At 35.7% G+C, this 21017-nt stretch overlaps 1 protein-coding gene across 5 annotated transcripts in view; it reads right to left on the bottom strand.

Annotated features, from left to right (window-relative positions):
- Window positions 1-157: 157 nt before the first annotated feature.
- Window positions 158-21017, bottom strand: part of LOC140142039 (uncharacterized) — a 45134-nt gene continuing 24274 nt past the window's right edge. Inside the window, exons 5-10 of one of the 5 annotated variants that reach the window (XM_072163952.1) lie at window positions 15124-15295; window positions 13210-13325; window positions 8561-8726; window positions 6616-6724; window positions 4129-4382; window positions 158-3159 (exon numbers count right to left, since the gene is read on the bottom strand). In XM_072163952.1, the coding sequence (XP_072020053.1) occupies window positions 1202-2059 (858 nt within the window). In that variant the 5' untranslated portion in view covers window positions 2060-3159; window positions 4129-4382; window positions 6616-6724; ... (1 more) ...; window positions 13210-13325; window positions 15124-15295 and the 3' untranslated portion in view covers window positions 158-1201. The other 4 variants (XM_072163953.1, XM_072163954.1, XM_072163955.1 and 1 more) reach the window with 4 other exon arrangements.

The following is a 21017-nucleotide window of genomic DNA, read 5'->3' as shown; positions in this document are numbered from 1 at the left end:
TGGCTGAAATTCGAACCCTTAAGGGGTCACTTAAACTTTATATGGGGATGACCCAAATCGGGACCCAAATGCATCTCCTTCCGCAAATAGCCCATAGGGGTCAAAAATGTGAGAACTAAACAACAAAATAACAAAAATTAATGCTCAAATTTGGGTTTAAACCTTGTATGCCTTTTAATTACAAGATAACACATATATGATATACATGATAATTGAAGAAACATATACATGGTGTAATAACAGAGAACCTTAACAATGTAATGCTGAAGTTCTGATTGTGAATTTGTGGCATAAAGATATCGTCAAAATGTTCTGTAATTCTGAAAATAGGACACAAAAGTTTGACCAAGTTTTACGTGAGGCCTATGCTGAAATTAAAGAACATTCAATGGAATTAAAAATTCATAGAAGCCTAAATACTAACTAAAACACTTTATATAAAATCAAACTATAAATGTATGTCATTTTTAAAGCCGATTTTGAGGCACGTTTGGCTTTAATTCGCTGCAAAACTTTGTCTTAAAAAACTCCCTCTTTCTACCTCATACAATAACTAGGTAGTAGAATATATAATAAACGTAACTATAATTATGGTTATGGCATTTCATTGTTTAAAATTTGTAATTTAAGAAATCAGATATTAACGTTTACACAGCATTTTTGTGGGAGGTACGTGAGAGTACACCAGACATATCGAATTGCATTCTGGATAATTGAAGTATACAGTTTTTCCCAAAAAGACCAATTTTTTTTTTGGTGTTTGGGGAAATAATCCATATCTTCAATAATATATGACAGGTCAAAATTTTCAATTGAACGTAGGCTTTTCATCCCAGCTCCATACACTTTAAGTGCATATCATTAGATTTATAAAGTTTACTTCGAGGACTGTTAAATATCGAAAATATCAACTTTTAATCATTTGCCATATAACTAGTGCATTTAATCGTAAATTTAAAAAAATCAATGTCTGATGTACTGTCATGTCCAACAAAAAAATACTGTCCAAACGAGCCCTTGAGCTTTAAAAAAAGACTCATCAGTGTTCATAACATTTCTGAAAATACACCACTGCTATGTGTAGGCCTGTATATGTTGTGTTTTCTCATATGTGTTTTCAAATAATCATTTCGAGCAAAACATCTTTGACAAATCTCACACTGATACAGTTTTTCTTTGGTGTGAGTTGTGATGTGGTCTCTCAATAAATTGCTACTCGTGTGAAGCTTTTCTGGCAGTACTCACACTCATATGGTTTCTGATTCGTGTGAGTGGTTATATGGTCTTTGAGACTAGCACTGTGGGCAAAATATTCCTGACAATACTCGCATTGAAAAGGTTTCTCGTTGGTGTGAGTTCTGAGGTGGGATTTCAGTTGAGCATTCTGAGCAAAACTTTTATGACAAAACTCGCACTGAAAAGGTTTCTCTTTGGTGTGAGTCCTTTCGTGCACTTTTAGACCAGTTGATTGAGCAAAACATTTCTGACAATATTCGCATCGATATGGTTTCTCCCTGGTGTGTGACCTTGTGTGTATTTTTAACCGGGTGCTAGTAGGGAAAGATTTAGGACAGTGATCACACTTAAAGAACTTTTCATCAGTTGTGTGATTCCTGTTATCTATCCCGTGAGTTCTCAAGTGTATTTTTAAGTAATCATTTCGGGCAAAGCATTTTTGACAAAACAAACACTGAAACGATCTATCTTTAGTGTGAGTTAGCAAGTGGTTGTTCAGATGAGCCTTTTGAGTAAAACGTTTCGGACAATGCCCACACGGGTAGGGTCTCTCGTTGTTGTGAATTCTCATGTGCTTTGTGAGATCGCTATTTTGAGTATAGTATTTCTGACAAATCTCGCACTGAAATGGTTTCTCTTTGGTATGAGATCTCATGTGATGTTTCAGGTTACCTTTTCGCGGGAAACACTTGTTACACAATTCACACTGAAAGGGCTTCTCTTTAGTATGAGTTGTCATGTGGGCTTGCAAGTTACCTTTTAAAGTGAAACACTTTTGACAGAATTCACACTCATAGCTAGGTTTCTCCATGTGAATTTTCATGTGGGCTTTGAACTGCCTGTTAAGACTAAAACATTCCTGACAAAACTCACACTTAAAGGATTTCTCTCTGGTGTGAATTCGATATGGCTTTTAAGGCTACCCTTTAGACTAAATGATCTCTGACAAAACTCACACTGAAAAGGTTTCTCCTTTGTATGAGTTCTAATGTGAACTTTCAGATTTCCTTTTACAGTAAAGCATTTCTGACAAAACTCACACTGAAAGAGTTTCTCCTTTGTGTGACTTCCCAAGTGAGCTTGAAGTGTATGTTTGTAAGCGTAATACTTCTGACAATATTCACACTGGTACGGCTTCTCTGTTGCACAGCTGCTGTTAGTTTTGACATTGGTTATATAGTTTTCAATAAAGTACTTTTCACAATAATCACACTGATATTCTTTCTCGTCAGTGTAGCAACTTCCAATAGGATTAGTACGAGTTAAGCACTGCTGGCAGTATTCACACTGATAGTGTTTCTCTCTGGTGTGTGTTCTCACATGGTTAATTAAACCAGTCTTTTGGGTGATATACATTGAACAAACAATACATTGGAAACTTGTCTGTGTCATGCAAGAAGTACTATGGTTGATTAAATCACGATTATTTGAAAAACTTGCAAAACAGTATTTGCATTGGTATATGATCTTCTTGTGGTTTTTCAAATGCAATTGCAGCTTACCATTTTCTGTTAAACCTTTCTTGCACAACATGCACCTGTTGTTTTTATGAGCATGGACATACCTCATCATGTGTCTGTTCTGGTGGTTTTTCAATCTGTCTAAAGAATGCAGATTGATTCCACAAAATGTGCAAGTGAATGGTTTCAAATGTTTCATTGTCATTTGTAGTTTCAACCTATGAACCAATGTTGTATTTATAGCAAAATCAACATTCAAAGATGTTGCATTTATAGCAAAATCAACGTTCAAAGATGTATAGTTTATGCAACTGTGTACACCTCAATCCCACCATAAAAGACTCAGTTTCCAAGAAAAAATGTTTCATGAAGCAGCCAGGAAGATAAAACCAAAAGCCAGTCCTCTGTATTTTGCTGATTGGGCTTGTTGTTTCTCTGCACGCAGATCACTGGATCAAAATATCTGAAATGATGGTTAAAACCATTCTCAGTTATGCTATATTTCATATGGTGCATTGTATCACACAGAGGCATATCACCAAATAATCGATTCCAAGTTATTAGTTAGATAGCTAGCTATAGCTCCAGCTGTTCAGATCATAGAAGCTAAAAACGGGTATCAAAATGGCATATGTGACCAGCTCCAACAAAACCCGGAACAAGTCGCCAGGCATGTTTTTGAGTTATAGGCCTTTAAAGATGACATTCCGATAAAAAAATCAAATTTTGGAATTCAAATTCTTAATTTCATGGTATTTAACCTTGGGACTGAGTGGACTTTCAAATCCTTGAAAGTACTAATTAAAAAGAGGTTTATTTAATCACTAATTGACAGTTGAACTATGATAATCCCTATTCAATCCTGTGTAAAGCAGAAAACTAATTTGGCAAACATATCAAGGTATCATTTACAAAATTATCCATATCTTGAAAAGCATTGATGCTATGTATATCATTTTGGTATCATTTTGAAGCTTATTGTCCCGTGCTTGAAATTTTATTCAAATCATGAAATGTCAAAAATTCGACTTATTCCTGGTTTTGTCAGAACGGGTCACATATATGGGTGATAAAATGAGCCTGTTTTGGATGATACTTAATGCCTCCAACTAGTACAAATTTCTCAACAATCAGGCTTTTGTTGATAGGCTGCATGGTTACAAGCCAGGTAACAATATAAAAACACAAGAACACTTTTCTCCAAATGGGCTATTCCATTTAATCTCCATTAAAACACCCCTATGGAAGACATTCACATAGGGAGCTTGTATTTCATCAAGTTCCCTAAATGTGGGACTCCGTTTGAAGTCTACACACTCCCTGTGTCTTCCATAATAGGGGTGTATGGATTTCAAATGGAATAAACTTGAACTTGATTGATCTACATCTTTGATTGGATAAGTTGAATTTTGCAAATTTGAGATTGATCTACCTGTCCATTTAGGAATCGCAGCCAAATTACTTTGTGATCGGCCGTCAATGCTTGTCTCTTGTTGATAGGGAGTTTTCGTTTTGGATGACAGATGTTTCTGCATTGGTAGATTGACACCTCTAGTCACATGCGCATGCATCAACGTCTTCAAATTTCCAAAACACAATTTGGGGCAAATTTCCGTCGTTGTAGAAAATGACAACTTTTCGATGATGGTTGTGGTAATTAACTTTAACCGTCGCAGATCCCATCTTCTTCATAAACGAAAACTCATAAAAAGACATATCAAGCAAATAAATAAGAATTAATGGCAAAACAGGATTGGACAATAAAGTCTTCACAAAAAGTAACGCCACTGTTTTTAAAATAAATACACAAATAGCTCCGGAACTTTTAATTGTGTTCACAATTCACAACAGACAGAGGATGCATTTGGAGACCCCGTTCGTCCAACGTTGTTCAATTCAACAACATAGCAGTGTTTTTAACAGTGTTTTTAAAGAAAAATATCCGAATTAACAGAAGTATTGTTTCATGAAAAAATGGCCATTATCTTTGCGCTGAATTCATATCAATACAAATAACTGCAACTTTTAAATTTGGGTATTTTGCTTTAAAAACACAACTTGGAGTGTGTGTTGTTAATATTGAATGACATTGGACAAACACGGTACAAAAGTGTATGTAAATACATGTTAAAATATTGTGAACACAATCAATAGTTCGGAAGCTATAGGTGTATTTATAATGGCTGTGTTACTTTATGCATGCTTTATGTGAACCCGGGTATGTGAAGTCTTTACAATGTTTCAATGTTATCACCAAACAGTCAACAGTCAATCAATTGATATTTCAAAAGTAATAGGGATCGACCAAACATCGAAGGTTGATCGAAAGATCAAACAATTTCATATCGTGTTGGATATCAATGGATAGCTATTTTATTCCCCTTTAAAATGACACCATATATTTGAAACAATCACACTTTTCACGGCTGCATACCCGAATTATGAATGTAGCGGTACACAAACAGAATGTGCCAAATTGACCATTATTAAAAATACTCACACCGTTTCGGCATGAGTTCTCCTGTGGTTCATAAGAAAACTTCTTGTAGTAAAAGATTTCTAACAATACTCACACTGATAGGGTGTCACTTTTGTGCGAGTTCTGATGTGGTTCTTAAGGCCACTACTTTGAATAAAACACAGATGGTTTCTCTGTAGTATGCATTCTAGTATGAATTTTAAATTCAGCATTTCGAGAAAAACACTTCTCACAATATTGACAGCGATAGGGTTTTTCTTTTGTGTGAATTTTGATGTGACTTTTTAAGTGGCTGTTGACAGTAAAGCATTTCCCACAGTGTTCACACTGATACGGTTTCTCTTTGGTGTGAATTCTGATATGAACTTGTAATCCAGAGTGCATTGTAAAACGTTTCTGACAGTACTCACACTCAAAAGGTTTTTCTTTGGTATGAGTTCTGATGTGTACTTTGAGGTTGCAACTATCAGCAAAACATTTACAACAGTAATGACATTGATATGGTTTCTCTTTGGTATGAATTCTGATGTGAAGTTTCAAGTGACCCATTTGACTGAAACATTTCTGACAATATTCACACTGATAAGGTTTCTCTTTGGTATGAGTTCTGATATGACTTTTGAGATGACCACTTTCTGTAAATAATTTCTGACAAAATTCACACATGAAGGGTTTCTTGTTGGTGTGAGTTCTGATATGGCGTTTATGGCCACTGCTATCAGTAAAACATTTCTGACAATAGTCACACTGATATGGTTTTTCTTTGGTGTGAGTTCTAATGTGAACTTTTAAAGCACTGCTTTGAGCAAAGCATTTCTGACAATACTCACACTGATATGGTTTTTCTTTGGTGTGAGTTTTGATGTGGGTTTTCAGAACTGAGCTAAATTTAAACCATTTCTGACAATATTCACATTGAAGTTTTTCTTTGGCATGAATTCCGACATGACTTTTCAGGCTACCATTATCAGCGAAGCATTTCTGACAATATTCACACGCATATAGTTCCTCTTTGGTGCGAGTTCTAATGTGTCTTTTCAGATCACCATTTTGTGTAAAATATTTCTTACACTGATATGGTTTCTCTTTGGTGTGAGTTCTGATGTGTCTTTTAAGATTTCCCTTTATGGTAAAACACTTCTGACATAACTCGCATTGTTTTGGATTTTCTTTGCAGGGTTTGTGTTCTTTAGCTGCATTGGTATTCAAACGAACATGACAAAATACAGAATTTGTATTTATATGAGCATGTGCATATTTAATCATATGTCGGTCTATATGCATTTTCAGCCTATCCAACGAATGCAGATTGATTCTACAAAATTTACAAGTAAATGGCTTTAAAAGACTCATTGTCATTAGAAGCTGTTTTCGATTTACAAAATAGTAAATCAATCTGCATGCAAAGATGTAAAACATTACCATTACATTAACATCAACCATGGAATCTGCAAAGATGTCACTCAGTAAAGCAGCAAGTAAGACAGGTGGATAAGATCCCCACAATACTTTCTGTATTAGGTGAATGAAGCTGTATACAATACACTATCTGAAATTTTGATGTGAAATTTCGATAGTTACATTATTACTAATAATTCATTTATACATTTACTACTCAACATACAAAATTAATACAAATAAATTGCTCCAAATTACAATAATAACCATGACAACATGTCATGCTATGAAAGACTTGGAATTCAGAAGTGGTCATCAAGTTCACGATCATTGATAACGTGAACACGATTGTCTGCGATGCTAATCGTGATAGCCGGGTGCTAATAGCTTTTAGCACCCTCTTTAGCATCTCAATGGTGGCTCCCACGCGTGCGCCAAATTTTGTGATTTGCGGCGACTTCTTTGTAGGCTCCATAGGGTGTGCAAGTTGGCTGGTCCACATTTCACTGTCAGAGTCCTGGTATGATTGTTCACACCAGTCATGTAATGTGTTGCTTTTACTTGATGCAGTGTATTGAACATGGTGTCCACTGTGTGATCAAATACACTTACATAGCCAGAAATTGATTGGTTGAATGTCTTGATGGTTGTGAATGATCGTTGTTTTTCTTTAAATTTCTCCAGAAAACGTCTATAGACAAGTAATAAATTACTGTGTGTATTATGAGATTATATTTATTGGCTCAAGATGTATTTAGTACCGGTATCTCTTTGGTATGAGTTTTGATATGTTGATTCAGATAAGCCTTTAGAGCAAAGCTTTTCTGACAAAATTCACAATGAAAATGTTTCTCTTTGGTGTGAGTTCTGACGTGTCTTTTCATATCACTATTCTGTGCAAAACATTTCTTACAGAGCTCACATTGATATGGTTTCTCTTTGGTGTGAGTCCTGATGTGTTCGGTGAAATGGGATCTATATGCAAAACATTTCCTACAATATGCACACTGATATGGTTTCTCTTTGGTGTGAGTTCTGATGTGTTCTCTGAGAGCATTGCTTTGTGCAAACCATTTCAGACAGTATTCACATTGATAGGGTTTCTCTTTAGTGTGAGTTCTAATGTGGATTTTGAGGCATGTCTTAAAAGCAAAACATTTCCCACAATATTCACACTGATAGGGTTTCTCTTTGGTGTGAGTTCTAATGTGCATTTTGAGGCATCTTTTATAAGCAAAACATTTCCCATAATACTCACACTGAAAGGGTTTCTTATGAATTCTTAAATGGACTTTAAGGTCACTCCTTCGTGTAAACACTTTTGGACAGTACTCACACTGATAAGTTTTCTTTTTAGCATCAAACTGATGGGATATCTTTCTGTTATGAATCCTGATGTGTCGTTTAAGATTACTATTTACCACAAAACATTTCCCACAATGTTCACACTGATTTGGTTTCTCATTTGTGTGAATTCTGATGTGTTCTTTAAGGCCACCACTCTGGGCAAAACATTTCTTACAGTATTCACACGGATAGGATTTTGTGTGAATTTTGGTGTGACCTTTAGTTGACTTTCCCAATAAAAGCATTTTCCACAAATCTCACATTGATAATTGTGACTTGCGATATGGCAATCAAGGCTATCTTTACAACTAAAATATTGGGAGCAATATTTACACTGGTAGAATGATGTCTTTTGGGGCTGAGCTCCAACTGGACCAACAGAGTTTTCTCCTGTATGTGAAGTATTTCTAGAAATTATACTCCAACTGATTTTAAATACGACATTTCCAGCATTAATGCTAGGGGTCTCATTCCTAGCCATTTTGTTAAGGGCTTTATGATACCCATATTTGTTTCCATTTTTGTTTTTGCTCACTCTGGTATGCTTGATCCGATGTCTGTAAACATGACTTCTTATTCTATCCAAAGAATAAAAACACATTTTACAAAATTTACAAATGAATGGTTTTAAAAGTCTCACTTTCATTGTCCGTGGTAACTTGCCCTGAAGTGTATAAAGCAGTCTTGTTGTCAAAAGATGAAAGATGTAGCTCGTTGGAAGCAAACACAGATAGTAATGGTGACTACTTAGCTGTCTCTATTGTACACTTTCTTCCCTCAAATGTATCTCTGTGAGGTCTGCAAATCTGAAAACAAAATGTTCAGTGAGATTTAACAGTACTTGGAAGTAGGTGAAGCTCAAACAAAGGTACATTTTTAGATCTAAGGCAAAAAAAAAAGATCTGATTGTCCTTATCCGACCAACTAATCTGGAAGTTTTTTGTTTTACTGTACAAATTTTTGACCGACCCTAATTTTGGGTCAAAATGTTTGACATCATATGTTTAAAGATGGTAAAACTTGTTTCTTCACACTCGCATGGGGATCACTCAAGCGTATCGATATACCAGTCCCTTGCCTGTGTTGATAAACATTGAGGTCAACTCATCTATATAGCAAATATTGTCTCATGCAGCTCACAGAATGATCATGTGCTCTGTAATGAATAAGGTGGAGAGAGGATCACACATTCAAAATGAACCAATGAAACCAACAATTATAGTCCAATCCAGGTAATGTTATAAATTTTATGAATATGATAATTCCAAGTTTATTTAATCAACATATCATAAAAGCTGAAAAGCATATAACAAACATGATTTATACCTAAAATATACCTAATGTAATGGCATTACTTACTTTCACCAAAAAATACACCGCTTTAACTAGAATGCTTATGGTTCCAACAAGAAACAAAAGAATGCTTAAAGAGGAATAAACATCGCTTAAAGAGGAACTAACATCCCTAGAAATGCAACATGTTTAAGTTCATTTAATACATCACTTTTATGAAGACAGATTAATAACATCATTATTTCCCTAACACCACCAAAGACTTGAACCAGCTTCCACAAAGTATCATAGACATAAAAGAAACCAAAGCATTCAAGAGAGAAGTACCAAGACACTACCAAAGCACAGCTCTAAACAACTAAGCATCTGGACATTCTGGGCACATTACCCTTCTTGCCTGGTTTCGTAGGAAGCGTTGAGACCAGAACTAGAACCAGAACATTACCAGCTACACAGGGATTTTTATTGCACCATATCCCACAGGTGCAGTAAAGTCCTTATCATGCACTAATTATCACTGATCAGAATGATGGGATATCACCTGAGATTGACATTTCTTGCTATGTGGTTATACTTATACAGTCTTCCCTATAGTTGGCATGTATTTTGAGATTCACAGAATAATTGAATAAACTGTCCTGTCAGGTTGAGTGAATACACATATCAAATCAATACTTATTTAAATGCCATAATTAATACTGTGACAAGTTGACAACAAACTACTATTCTTAGTCAGTGGGAGTGGTCTAGTTCGTAGACACATAATCTGATTGGACAATCACATGATTTCGGGTGTCGTCTATCAGGCCGTAAAATGCGTGTTGATGTGCGTAACACGCTCATAGAGGTGCGTGTATGTATCGCGTTGTATGCATAGACGCAGTGCAGAATACACGCACACGATAACAGTACCCGCAACAAAAGATATGAAGTTTCGTTCAACTCAAGGGGAGTTTTTATGACGGTATAACTTAACTTTTGCTTTAACTGACTTAGAATGAGAATAAACAATAGGAATTTTTATTTTGACTATCCTCTACCTATGATAGACGACAGGCAGGTCCAATATTTTTATCGGCAGCCGGTACTCAAAATATTGGACCTGCCTGTTGTCTATCACACGGTAGAGGATAGTCAAAATAAAAATTCCTATCGTTTATTCTCTAAGTAAAAAAATTTGCCAATAACAGACTAAGGGCATGTTCTCACTATGCCTGTTTGGTAGCAGGATGTGAACTTGATCCTACATCATAGACCCTGGAACAGGTCTATGCCTACATAGTCCACTTCCAAGCCTAGTGCAAAAGCGAAAGAAGTGGTCAATCCTACATCCAGGTTGTAGCATCGAGACCACCTCTTTGAGGTAGTCTTGGACCTAAGATGTGGTACCAAATTGCCTAGTGAGAACGCGTTTACACATAGTACACAAGTGGACTCAGTCCACTTACACAAGAAATACATAAGCTGTTATAATACAACCTTCCAATCTCCGTTATTTAGGAAAGAAAAAGAGCAAGGTACACCAACTTGATGTGGGAAGACTAGTAAAACATGGCATCCACAGTACGCAGATGGGGGACAAAAACAGCAAATGAAGGCATTAGAAGTAGGTTAAGTTTGGTAGTCAAAATTACCAGTCCCAAGACCCACAGAAGTGCTAAACCAGGAGAGTGAAAGTGCATAGGAAGATTAGGAACAATGCCGGAAACTACGTCACGCTATTGTTCGACTTAAACTACATCATTTTTAACCCCTTCCGTTTCCGTTAATACAGCTTTAGTCTCCTCCACCTTCGCAACACGGCACGTGGAGTGACTGGAATCACAATGACAGCGGAGGAGAATACTAGCTGGTCAGACAATTTAATTCTATCAAGCATATAATACATTAACACACACCGTCATTTGATCGATTTATTACAGAATATATTGTATACACAAAATATAATTTTAAAATTGTAAACCTGTTAACTGATATACTTGTGTACTAAAGTATAAGGACACGTGAATAAAATCATGTAGACGACAAAATGGCCGCTAATCCGCCTATTGTCTAGACTTAAACTACATCTTCCGGTTTGTTACGTAATACTAGGATGCCATGCCCTGTCTAAACCTGCAAAAACAACAGGGATCAATTGGAATACAAAGTGCACTTGAACAAGTGATGAAAATCACTGTGCACAATAAATCAATTGTGTCTGCTTATGTGCAGTGATTTTCATCATTTGTTCTCCAATTTTGTATTTCCATTGATCCATGTTGTTTTTGCAGGTATAAGCACTTCTGTGGGCCTTGGAATTGGTAATTTTTGGCTATCAAACTTTAATTCTAATGCCCACATTTGCTCTTTTTGTACCCCCCTCTGCGTACCGTCTAGTTTGTATTTACTTGTTTTCCCAAATTATTTGTGACATTTTCATATTGTGTTGCATATCAATGGATAGCTATTTTATTCCCCTTAAAAATGACACCACATATTTGAAACAATCACATTTTTCACAACTGCATACACGTCTTATGAATGTAGTGAGTTCACAAACAGAATGTGCCAAATTGACCATTATTAAAAATACTCACACCGTTTCGGCATGAGTTCTCCTGTGGTTCATTAGGAAACTTCTTGTAGTAAAAGATTTCTAACAATACTCCCACTGATAAGGTGTCACTTTTGTGCGAGTTCTGATGTGGTTCTTAAGGCCACTACTTCGAATAAAACACAAATGGTTTCTCTGTAGTATGCATTCTAGTATGAATTTTAAATTCAGCATTTCGAGAAAAACACTTCTCACAATATTGACAGCTTATAGGGTTTTTCATTTGTGTGAATTTTGATGTGACTTTTAAGTGGCTGTTGACAGTAAAGCATTTCCCACAGTGTTCACACTGATACGGTTTCTCTTTGGTGTGAATTCTGATATGAACTTGTAATCCAGAGTGCATTGTAAAACGTTTCTGACAGTACTCACACTCAAAAGGTTTTTCTTTGGTATGAGTTCTGATGTGTACTTTGAGGTTGCAACTATCAGCAAAACATTTACGACAGTAATGACATTGATATGGTTTCTCTTTGGTATGAATTCTGATGTGAAGTTTCAAGTGACCCATTTGACTGAAACATTTCTGACAATATTCACACTGATAAGGTTTCTCTTTGGTATGAGTTCTGATATGACTTTTGAGATGACCACTTTCTGTAAATAATTTCTGACAAAATTCACACATGAAGGGTTTCTTGTTGGTGTGAGTTCTTATTTTTTTTAATGGGCCGGCTGCTACCAGTAAAACATTTCTGACAATAGTCACACTGATATGGTTTTTCTTTGGTGTGAGTTCTAATGTGAACTTTTAAAGCACTGCTTTGAGCAAAGCATTTCTGACAATACTCACACTGATATGGTTTTTCTTTGGTGTGAGTTTTGATGTGGGTTTTCAGAACTGAGCTAAATTTAAACCATTTCTGACAATATTCACATTGAAGTTTTTCTTTGGCATGAATTCCGACATGACTTTTCAGGCTTATCAGCGAAGCATTTCTGACAATATTCACACGCATATAGTTCCTCTTTGGTGCGAGTTCTGACGTGTCTTTTCAGATCACCATTTTGTGTAAAATATTTCTTACACTGATATGGTTTCTCTTTGGTATGAGTTCTGATGTGTCTTTTAAGATTTCCCTTTATGGTAAAACACTTCTGACAAAACTCGCATTGTATTGGATTTTCTTTGCAGGGTTTGTGTTCTTTAGCTGCATTGGTGTTCAAACGAACATGACAAAATACAGAATTTGTATTTTTATGAGCATGTGCATATTTAATCATATGTCGGTCTATATGCATTTTCAGTCTGTCCAATGAATGCAGATTGATTCTACAAAATTTACAAGTAAATGGCTTTAAAAGACTCATTGTCATTAGAAGCTGTTTTCGATATTTACAAAATAGTAAACTCAATCTGCATGCAAAGATGTTAACATTACCATTACATTAACACCAACCATGGAATCTGCAAAGATGTCACTCAGTAAAGCAGCAAGTAAGACAAGTGGATAAGATCCCCACAATACTTTCTGTATTAGGTGAATGAAGTTTTCCACTGTATACAGACCACTCTCTGAAATGTTGATGTGAAATTTGGATAGTTGCATATTACTAATAGTTCATTTATACATTGACTACTCAACGTATACAAAATTAATACAGATAAATTGCTCTAAATAATAACCATGACAACATGTCATGCTATGAAAGAATTGGGAATCAGTCTATTCAGAAGTGGTCATCAAATTCACAATCATTGATACCGTGAACGCGTATTGTACGCGATGCTAATCGTATAGCCAGGGTGCTAATGGACATGCCTTTAACACCCTCTTTAGCATCTCAATGGTGACTCCCATATGTGCGTCAAATTTTGTGATTCGCGACAACTTCTTTGTAGGCTCCATAGGGTGTGCAAGTTGGCTGGTCCACATTTCACTGTCAGAGTCCTGGTATGATTGTTCACACCAGTCATGTAATGTGTTGCTTTTACTTGACGCAGTGTATTGAATACAGTGTCCACTGTGTAACCAAATACACTTACATAGCTAAAAATCAATTTGTTGAATATGTCTTGATGGTCGTGCATGATCAGTGTTTTTCTTTAAATTTCTCCAGAAAACGTCTATAGACAAGTAACAAATTCCCTCCTGGTTGGAGTTCTGTGTGTATTATGAGATTATATTTACTGGCTCAAGATTTATTTAGTATTCTCTTTGGTATGAGTTTTGATATGCTGATTCAGATAAGCCTTTTGAGCAAAGCTTTTCTGACAAAATTCACAATGAAAATGTTTCTCTTTGGTGTGAGTTCTGACGTGTCTTTTCATATCACTATTCTGTGCAAAACATTTCTTACAGAGCTCACACTGATATGGTTTCTCTTTGGTGTGAGTCCTTATGTGTTCGGTGAAATGGGACCTATGTGCAAAACATTTCTTACAATACTTACACTGATATGGTTTCTCTTTGGTATGATGATTTCTGATGTGGCTCTTGAGAGCATTGGTTTGTGCAAACCGTTTCATACAGTATTCACACTGATAGGGTTTCTCTTTGGTGTGAGCTCTAATGTGGATTTTGAGGCACATCTTATAAGCAAAACATTTCCCACAATACTCACATTGAAAGGGTTTCTCTTTGGTATGAATTCTTAAATGGACTTTAAGGTCACTCCTTTGTGTGAACAATTTTGGACAGTACTCACACTGATAAGCTTTCTTTTCTGCATGAATTTTGATGCCTCTTTTAAGATCATCAAACTCATGGGATTTCTTTCTGGTATGAATCCTGATGTGTCGTTTAAAAGAACTATTTGTCACAAAACATTTCCCACAATATTCACACTGATAGGGTTTCTCATTTTTGTGAATTCTGATGTGTTCTTTAAGGCCACTGCTCTGGGCAAACCATTTCTTACAGAATTCACACTGGTAGGATTTTGTGTGAATTTTGGTGTGACCTTTGAGTTGACTTTCCCAATAAAAGCTTTTTTCCACAAATCTCACATTGATAATTGTGACTTGTGATATGGCAATCAAGGCTATCTTTACAACTAAAATATTGGGAGCAATATTTACACTGGTAGAAGGATGTCTTTTGGGGCTGAGCTCCAATTGGACCAACAGAGATTCCTCCTGTATATGAAGTATTTCTAGAAGTTATACTCCTACTGATTTCAAATAAGACACTTCCAGCATTAATGCTAGGGGTCTCTTGCCTAGCCATTTTGTTACGGGCTTTGTTTCCATTTTTGTTTTTGTGCACTCTGGTATTCTTGATCCGATGTCTGTAAACATGACTTCTTATTCTATCCAAAGAATAAAAACACATTTTACAAAATTTAAAAATGAATGGTTTTAAAAGTCTCACTTTCATTGTCCGTGGTAACTTGCCCCGAAGTGTATAAAGCAGTCTTGTTGTCAAAACATGGAAGATGTAGCTCGAGTCTTTGAAACCAACACAGATAGTAATGGTGACTACTTGGCTGTCTCTATTGCATACTTTCTTCCTCAAAAGAATCTTTGTGAAGTCAGCAACAAATCTGAAACAAAATGTTCAGTGAGATGTAACAGTACTTGGAAGTAGGTGAAGCCAAACAAAGGTACATTTCAGATCTAAGGCAAAAAAAATAGATTTGAGTTTTTTGTTTTACTGTACACATTTTTCACCAATTCTAATTTTCAAATTCCAGAATTTTTTTTGGTCAAAATGTTTGACATCATGTTCAAAGGGAATCAAAGATTGTAAAACTTGTTTCTTCACACTCTACTTCTAAATTGTTTAAAAAGATGAATGAAGTGGTAAACAGTAGCAAAATATTGTAACTCAAATTCAGAAAATACATATTTTGACCTATAGATCTAGAATGTACCGTTCTGCAGTTATTTTGTCCAAAACGATCAAATGTTTGTTCTCCAAATATCCTTGATAAATTTAAACTTCACCTCTACACACTAATTCTTAAGTTCACTATGTAAAGGTTTCAACAAGAAACTACAATTAAGAATGCTTAAAGAGGAACCAACACACCTGGAAATGTAACATGTCTATCCATTTAATAGAGTAGAATCACTTTTATGAGGGCAGATTAGTGACTTCACCAGCTACACCAGGATTTCTATTGCACCATATCCCACAATGCAAATTGATTCTTGTGCAAGTGAGGTATTTTTTTAAACTTACATTTATGTATAAGAAGAAGTGTGAAGTCCTTATGGATTAATTATTACTGATCAGAATGATGGGATATCATCCGAGATTGAAATAGTCTTCCCTGTTAGCCTGGCCAACAAAATTTCCCCTTTAAAGGGAGTATGAAATGATCAGAAAAAACAAACAATTCAATGCGTTTACCCCGGTGGGTTCAGTCTTCACTGACAATGTGTACGCATGATGGTTCCAATTAGGGTACTTTTCAAGAAATGTCCATGGAATTTTCGAGGACAAAATTGTTCATGATTGTCCAAATTAGGGGTGTTTTGGAGCAAAATTGTCCTTGAAATGAAACATAGGGTGTATTTCTAGGACTTTCGTCAGCGTTTTACCGCTACAGTTTTCGTTACTGTCCTCATTTCCCTGTGAAATAGGGGGAAAATTCAAAAGCGTCCTTGAAATGGTAAAATAGGGGTATTTATTTCGGAAAAATGTCCTCGATTCCTTGTGATAAGGGGTGAAATGAAAATTAGTCCTCAAAATGATGAAAATAGGGAGGTATTTGGGGCAAATTTTCCTTGATTTCGCGTAAAATAGGGGGTAAAATTGCTGCAAATGTCCTCGATTCCCCGTGAAATAGGGGTCATTTTCAAATCCTGGAACGGTCATACGTCCTACCTTTAAATACAAACTGAACCCACCGGGGCGTTTACCATGCACATTCTCACTAATATTTGTCTACCTGATGGAAGTGTGGACTCCATCCACCCGTCTATAAACATATTTCGAGATTCACAGAATTAACTGTCCTGTCAGGTTCAGTGAATATCAAATCAATATGTATAACAAATCATTATGTAAATACTTATTTAAATGCAGTTTACCGTAACAATCTGACAACAAATTACTATGAAAAATTTTTTTTGTTTTTTTTAGATGACAAATGGCGATCTGACTAAGGGCATGTTCTCACTACGCCTGTTTGGTTCCAGGATGTGGACTTTATCCTACATTGAGTCCACTTCCAAGCCTAGTGAGAAAGCGAAATAGGCAGTCTCCATCCTACATCCAGGTTGTTCTCTTTGAGGTAGCCTTGGACCTAGGACGTGGTACCAAATTGCCTAGTGAAAACGTATCTACACATAATATGTGGACTCAGACCACTTACACCAGAAATACATAAGCTGTTATAATAATACAACCTTTCAACCTCTGTTATTAAGGAAAGAAAAAGAGCAAGGTGCACCAACTTGCAACTTGACATGGGAAAATAAGTAAAACACAGAGTAGACTACGCAGCATGGGGGACAAAACAGCAAATGTAGGCATTAGAAGTAGGAAACATTCTGAAAATTACCAATACCAAGGCCAACAGACGCTGCAAAAACAACAGGGATCAATTGGAATACAAAAGTAAACTAATTGTGTATGCTTATGTGCAGTATGTGCAGTGTTTTTCATCACTTGTTCTAGTGCACTTTTGTACTTCCATTGATCCATGTTGTTTTTGCAGGTTTAGCACTTCTGTGGGCCTTGGGATTGGTAATTTTTGGCTATCGAACTTTATTTCCAATCCCTACATTTGCTGTATTTGTCCCCCCTCTGCGTACCATCTAAGTGTATTTTACTTGTTTCCCCATGTCAAGTTGCTTTTTCTTTCCAGTTGTTTGTATACTAATATTCAAGGTATCCTCTTGTATCATTTGATCCTTGATGCGTTTTGTGTCCTCGTCTGTTGGATATACCATTACCCACTTTCTGTTATTTACATTGATCTCTACAGTGCGCAATTCATTAATTGAACACAAACAAGTCTGAAAATGTTGATTTACAACAAAATGAATTAAGATAGGAAGACAAAATAAAAGATGTTGTATGTTGAAAGAATTTTCTTCAAAGCTTATTAAAGTTGTACAGTTTAATTACTTTTGCACAATGCCTCCCTGGCTGATGGTCAACAGAAGCAACAGTAATCATATGTTCCAGCATTTAAAAAAATAGGGACAGTGGTCCCAGATAGGTTGTCCGAAGATATGAGTAGCTAAAACTACACATACTACACATAGTAAATTATGTGAAACATTTTTGTGCGTTGTTGTTAAATCCTTTTCATTTTCAGCATTGAGAAGTGTGTTTTGCTCTACTCAATTAATCCGTTTAAAACATGCATACAGCCCGTCACAAATGTGCAAGTGGAAAGCACCATCTTTGGCAATTAGAAAATACTGTTGCGACATGATGAATAAAATCTGATTGATTGATTGACATGATTGATGCTTACATCAACGTCAAGGGAACAGTACTAGCTTTCAAATACCGTTTGTTTCATTCATTTTGGTTTCGGCAATCCAGAGATCTGCTTCACTAAACACAAATGTATGAAAACCCCTTTGTGCCACTTTTTAGAAAATTAAATAGAATGTTATCCCAAAATACCTGTACAGTACAGTCAATAAAAGAACATTAATTTGTAGGATTAGAAATGATTATTGTAACAATTACTCCGTAAAATTTCAAATGTGACATGATTTTAATTTTGGTCGTGTGTCATATGGTGGGGCACATTTGCATTACAAGCACTGATTTTGATCATTTGTCCTCCTTTTCACTTAAATTGTTACATGTCTAAAACTATACATCTCACACCAACAAAACTATACATTTTTGGAAAGCTTATGTTCCAAGGAATCCAACAATGCAAAAATGAAGTTGGTATACAGGGTGCGTAAGAAAATATATAGGGTGATATCATGAAAAAATTTTACTAGTAAATTCATAATTTATTGCATTTGCTACTGATATAGAATACCTCAAATGTAATCTAATTTTGTGGCAGGCAACAATATGAGCTTGAATAAAAGTTATACTTTTGCTATGTTATGAATGACAAAAGTGGTGATACAGGGTGTGAAAATATACGTAACTTAGCGCACAAAATGTTGATGACATTTTTGAATATATTTTCTTTTGTCCTACATTTATTTTAACTGCATATTTGAATTCCTGGGGTAAAAAGCTTTCCAAAAATGTATACATTTCCTATCTTAGGGTGTATAATTCTCAAGATACAATTGAAAGCCAAAACTGAAAATCTTGACATTTGTGTGTCAGTGAATAGGACAAATTGAGGTTCTTGTGACTTGCGGTTCTCAGTGAATACTTGTAAACTCGATTTAGATCAAATTAATAGTTGAATAAGAATTATGAATGATCAGGCTTTCATTTGAGGTATGATTTGCAAGTATAGCACACAATTTGACAATGATATAATTTAAAATTCAAAAAGATGCCATGTCTCCCATAGAGAATGCACATACTACTCCACCGCTTATCCACCAGGTTTATCTTCGTTAACATTTTGGTATTTTGGCATTCCAAATTGATAAACATATTTGAAAATAAGAATAATCAGGCTGTATAATGAGCCCAAACTTGATGCAATTGGACCAAGAATAGCCCTGTGACAACAAGTTAAATCAGAAAGAGGAGAGAAAAATGTAACGTCACCAGGTATTTTGGGGTCCCACCATAAGACACATGACCTTTTACAACAGTGTGCAATTTGTTTTTTGTCTTTTAACATATGTCTTGGCTGACAAAGAAAAAAGTATACTATGATAAAATCATTGACATGTATTTAATTTCAGAGTGTGAAATATTTATTTATCTAGACTTTTAATCTGTTTCAAGTGGAAAAAGAGAATCATTATACCTGTATCATGATATAACAGTAAAAACAATTTTGTATTGTTGTGTATTCTATGCATTCTTTTGATTTCAAGAAGGAACTCTTGATCAACTTGATGCTATCATTGATTTACATGTACATCCCTCTTCCCTAGTAAAAGTGGCACAATTGTGATTTTACCCTTCGTGGTTAACTAAACATTATCTCGAGATTAAAACAAGTAAATTGAACAGAACAAACAGCATTTGCAAGCTAAGACTGAGCAGTTGACGTTGATGTAAGCATCATGTCACAACAATATTCTCCAATTGCCAAAGAGGGTGCTTTTTACTTGCACAAATTTTTTTTGAGACAGGCTGTAGAGCACTTCCAAAATGCCTCAAATACCACCTTATATAAGCATTTGGAGCAAACCTTTTCAGACAAAATTCACACTGAAAAGGATTCTTTGGTGTGAGTTCTGATATGTCTTTTCAGAACACCATTCTGTGTAAAACATTTCTTGCAGAACTCACACTGATATGGTTTCTCTTTGGTGTGTATTCTAGTGTGTTCTTTGAGATGACCAGTTTTTGCAAAACATTTCCTACAATATGCACACTGATATGGTTTCTCTTTGGTGTGAGTTCTGATGTGTTCTTTGAGACCATTGCTTTGTGCAAACCATTTCAGACAGTATTCACACTGATAGGGTTTCTCTTTGGTGTGAGTTCTAATGTGGATTTCTAGGCATGTCTTATAAGCAAAACATTTCCCACAATACTCACATTGAAAGGGTTTCACTTTGGTATGAATTCTTAAATGGACTTTAAGGCCACACCTTTGTGTAAACCATTTTGGACAGTACTCACACTGATAAGCTTTCTCTTCAGCATGAATTCTGATGCGTCTTTTAAGGCCATCAAACTGATGAGATTTCTTTCTGATGTGTTGTTTAAGATAACTGCTTCCTACGAAACATTTCCCACAATATTCACACAGGTATGGTTTCTCATTGGTGTGAATTCTGATGTGTCTCTTGAGATCAGTATTTTGTGCAAAACATTTTGACAATATTCACACTGATAGGGTTTTTCATTGGTGTGAATTCTGATGTGGGTTTTAAGGCCACCGCTCTGGCCAAAACATTTCTGACAGTATTCACACTGATAGGATTTTGTGTGACTCTTGATGTGATTTTTGATGTGGCCTTTTAGTAGACTTCGCAAATAAAAGCATTTCCCACAATACTCACAAGTGTGACTAGTTCTGATATGGCAATCAAGGTTATCTTTAGAACTAAAATATTGGTAGCAATGTTTACACTGGTAGAGGGATGTCTCTTGGGACTGAGCTCCAATTGGACCCATCGAGTTTTCTTCAGTATGTGAAGTATTTCTAGAAATTACACTCCTACTGATTTTAAATAAGATACTTCCAGCAT

Source organism: Amphiura filiformis, chromosome 20, assembly GCF_039555335.1.
Source record: "Amphiura filiformis chromosome 20, Afil_fr2py, whole genome shotgun sequence".
NCBI lineage: Eukaryota > Metazoa > Echinodermata > Ophiuroidea > Amphilepidida > Amphiuridae > Amphiura > Amphiura filiformis.
This window is presented reverse-complemented; position numbering and strand designations above follow the sequence as displayed.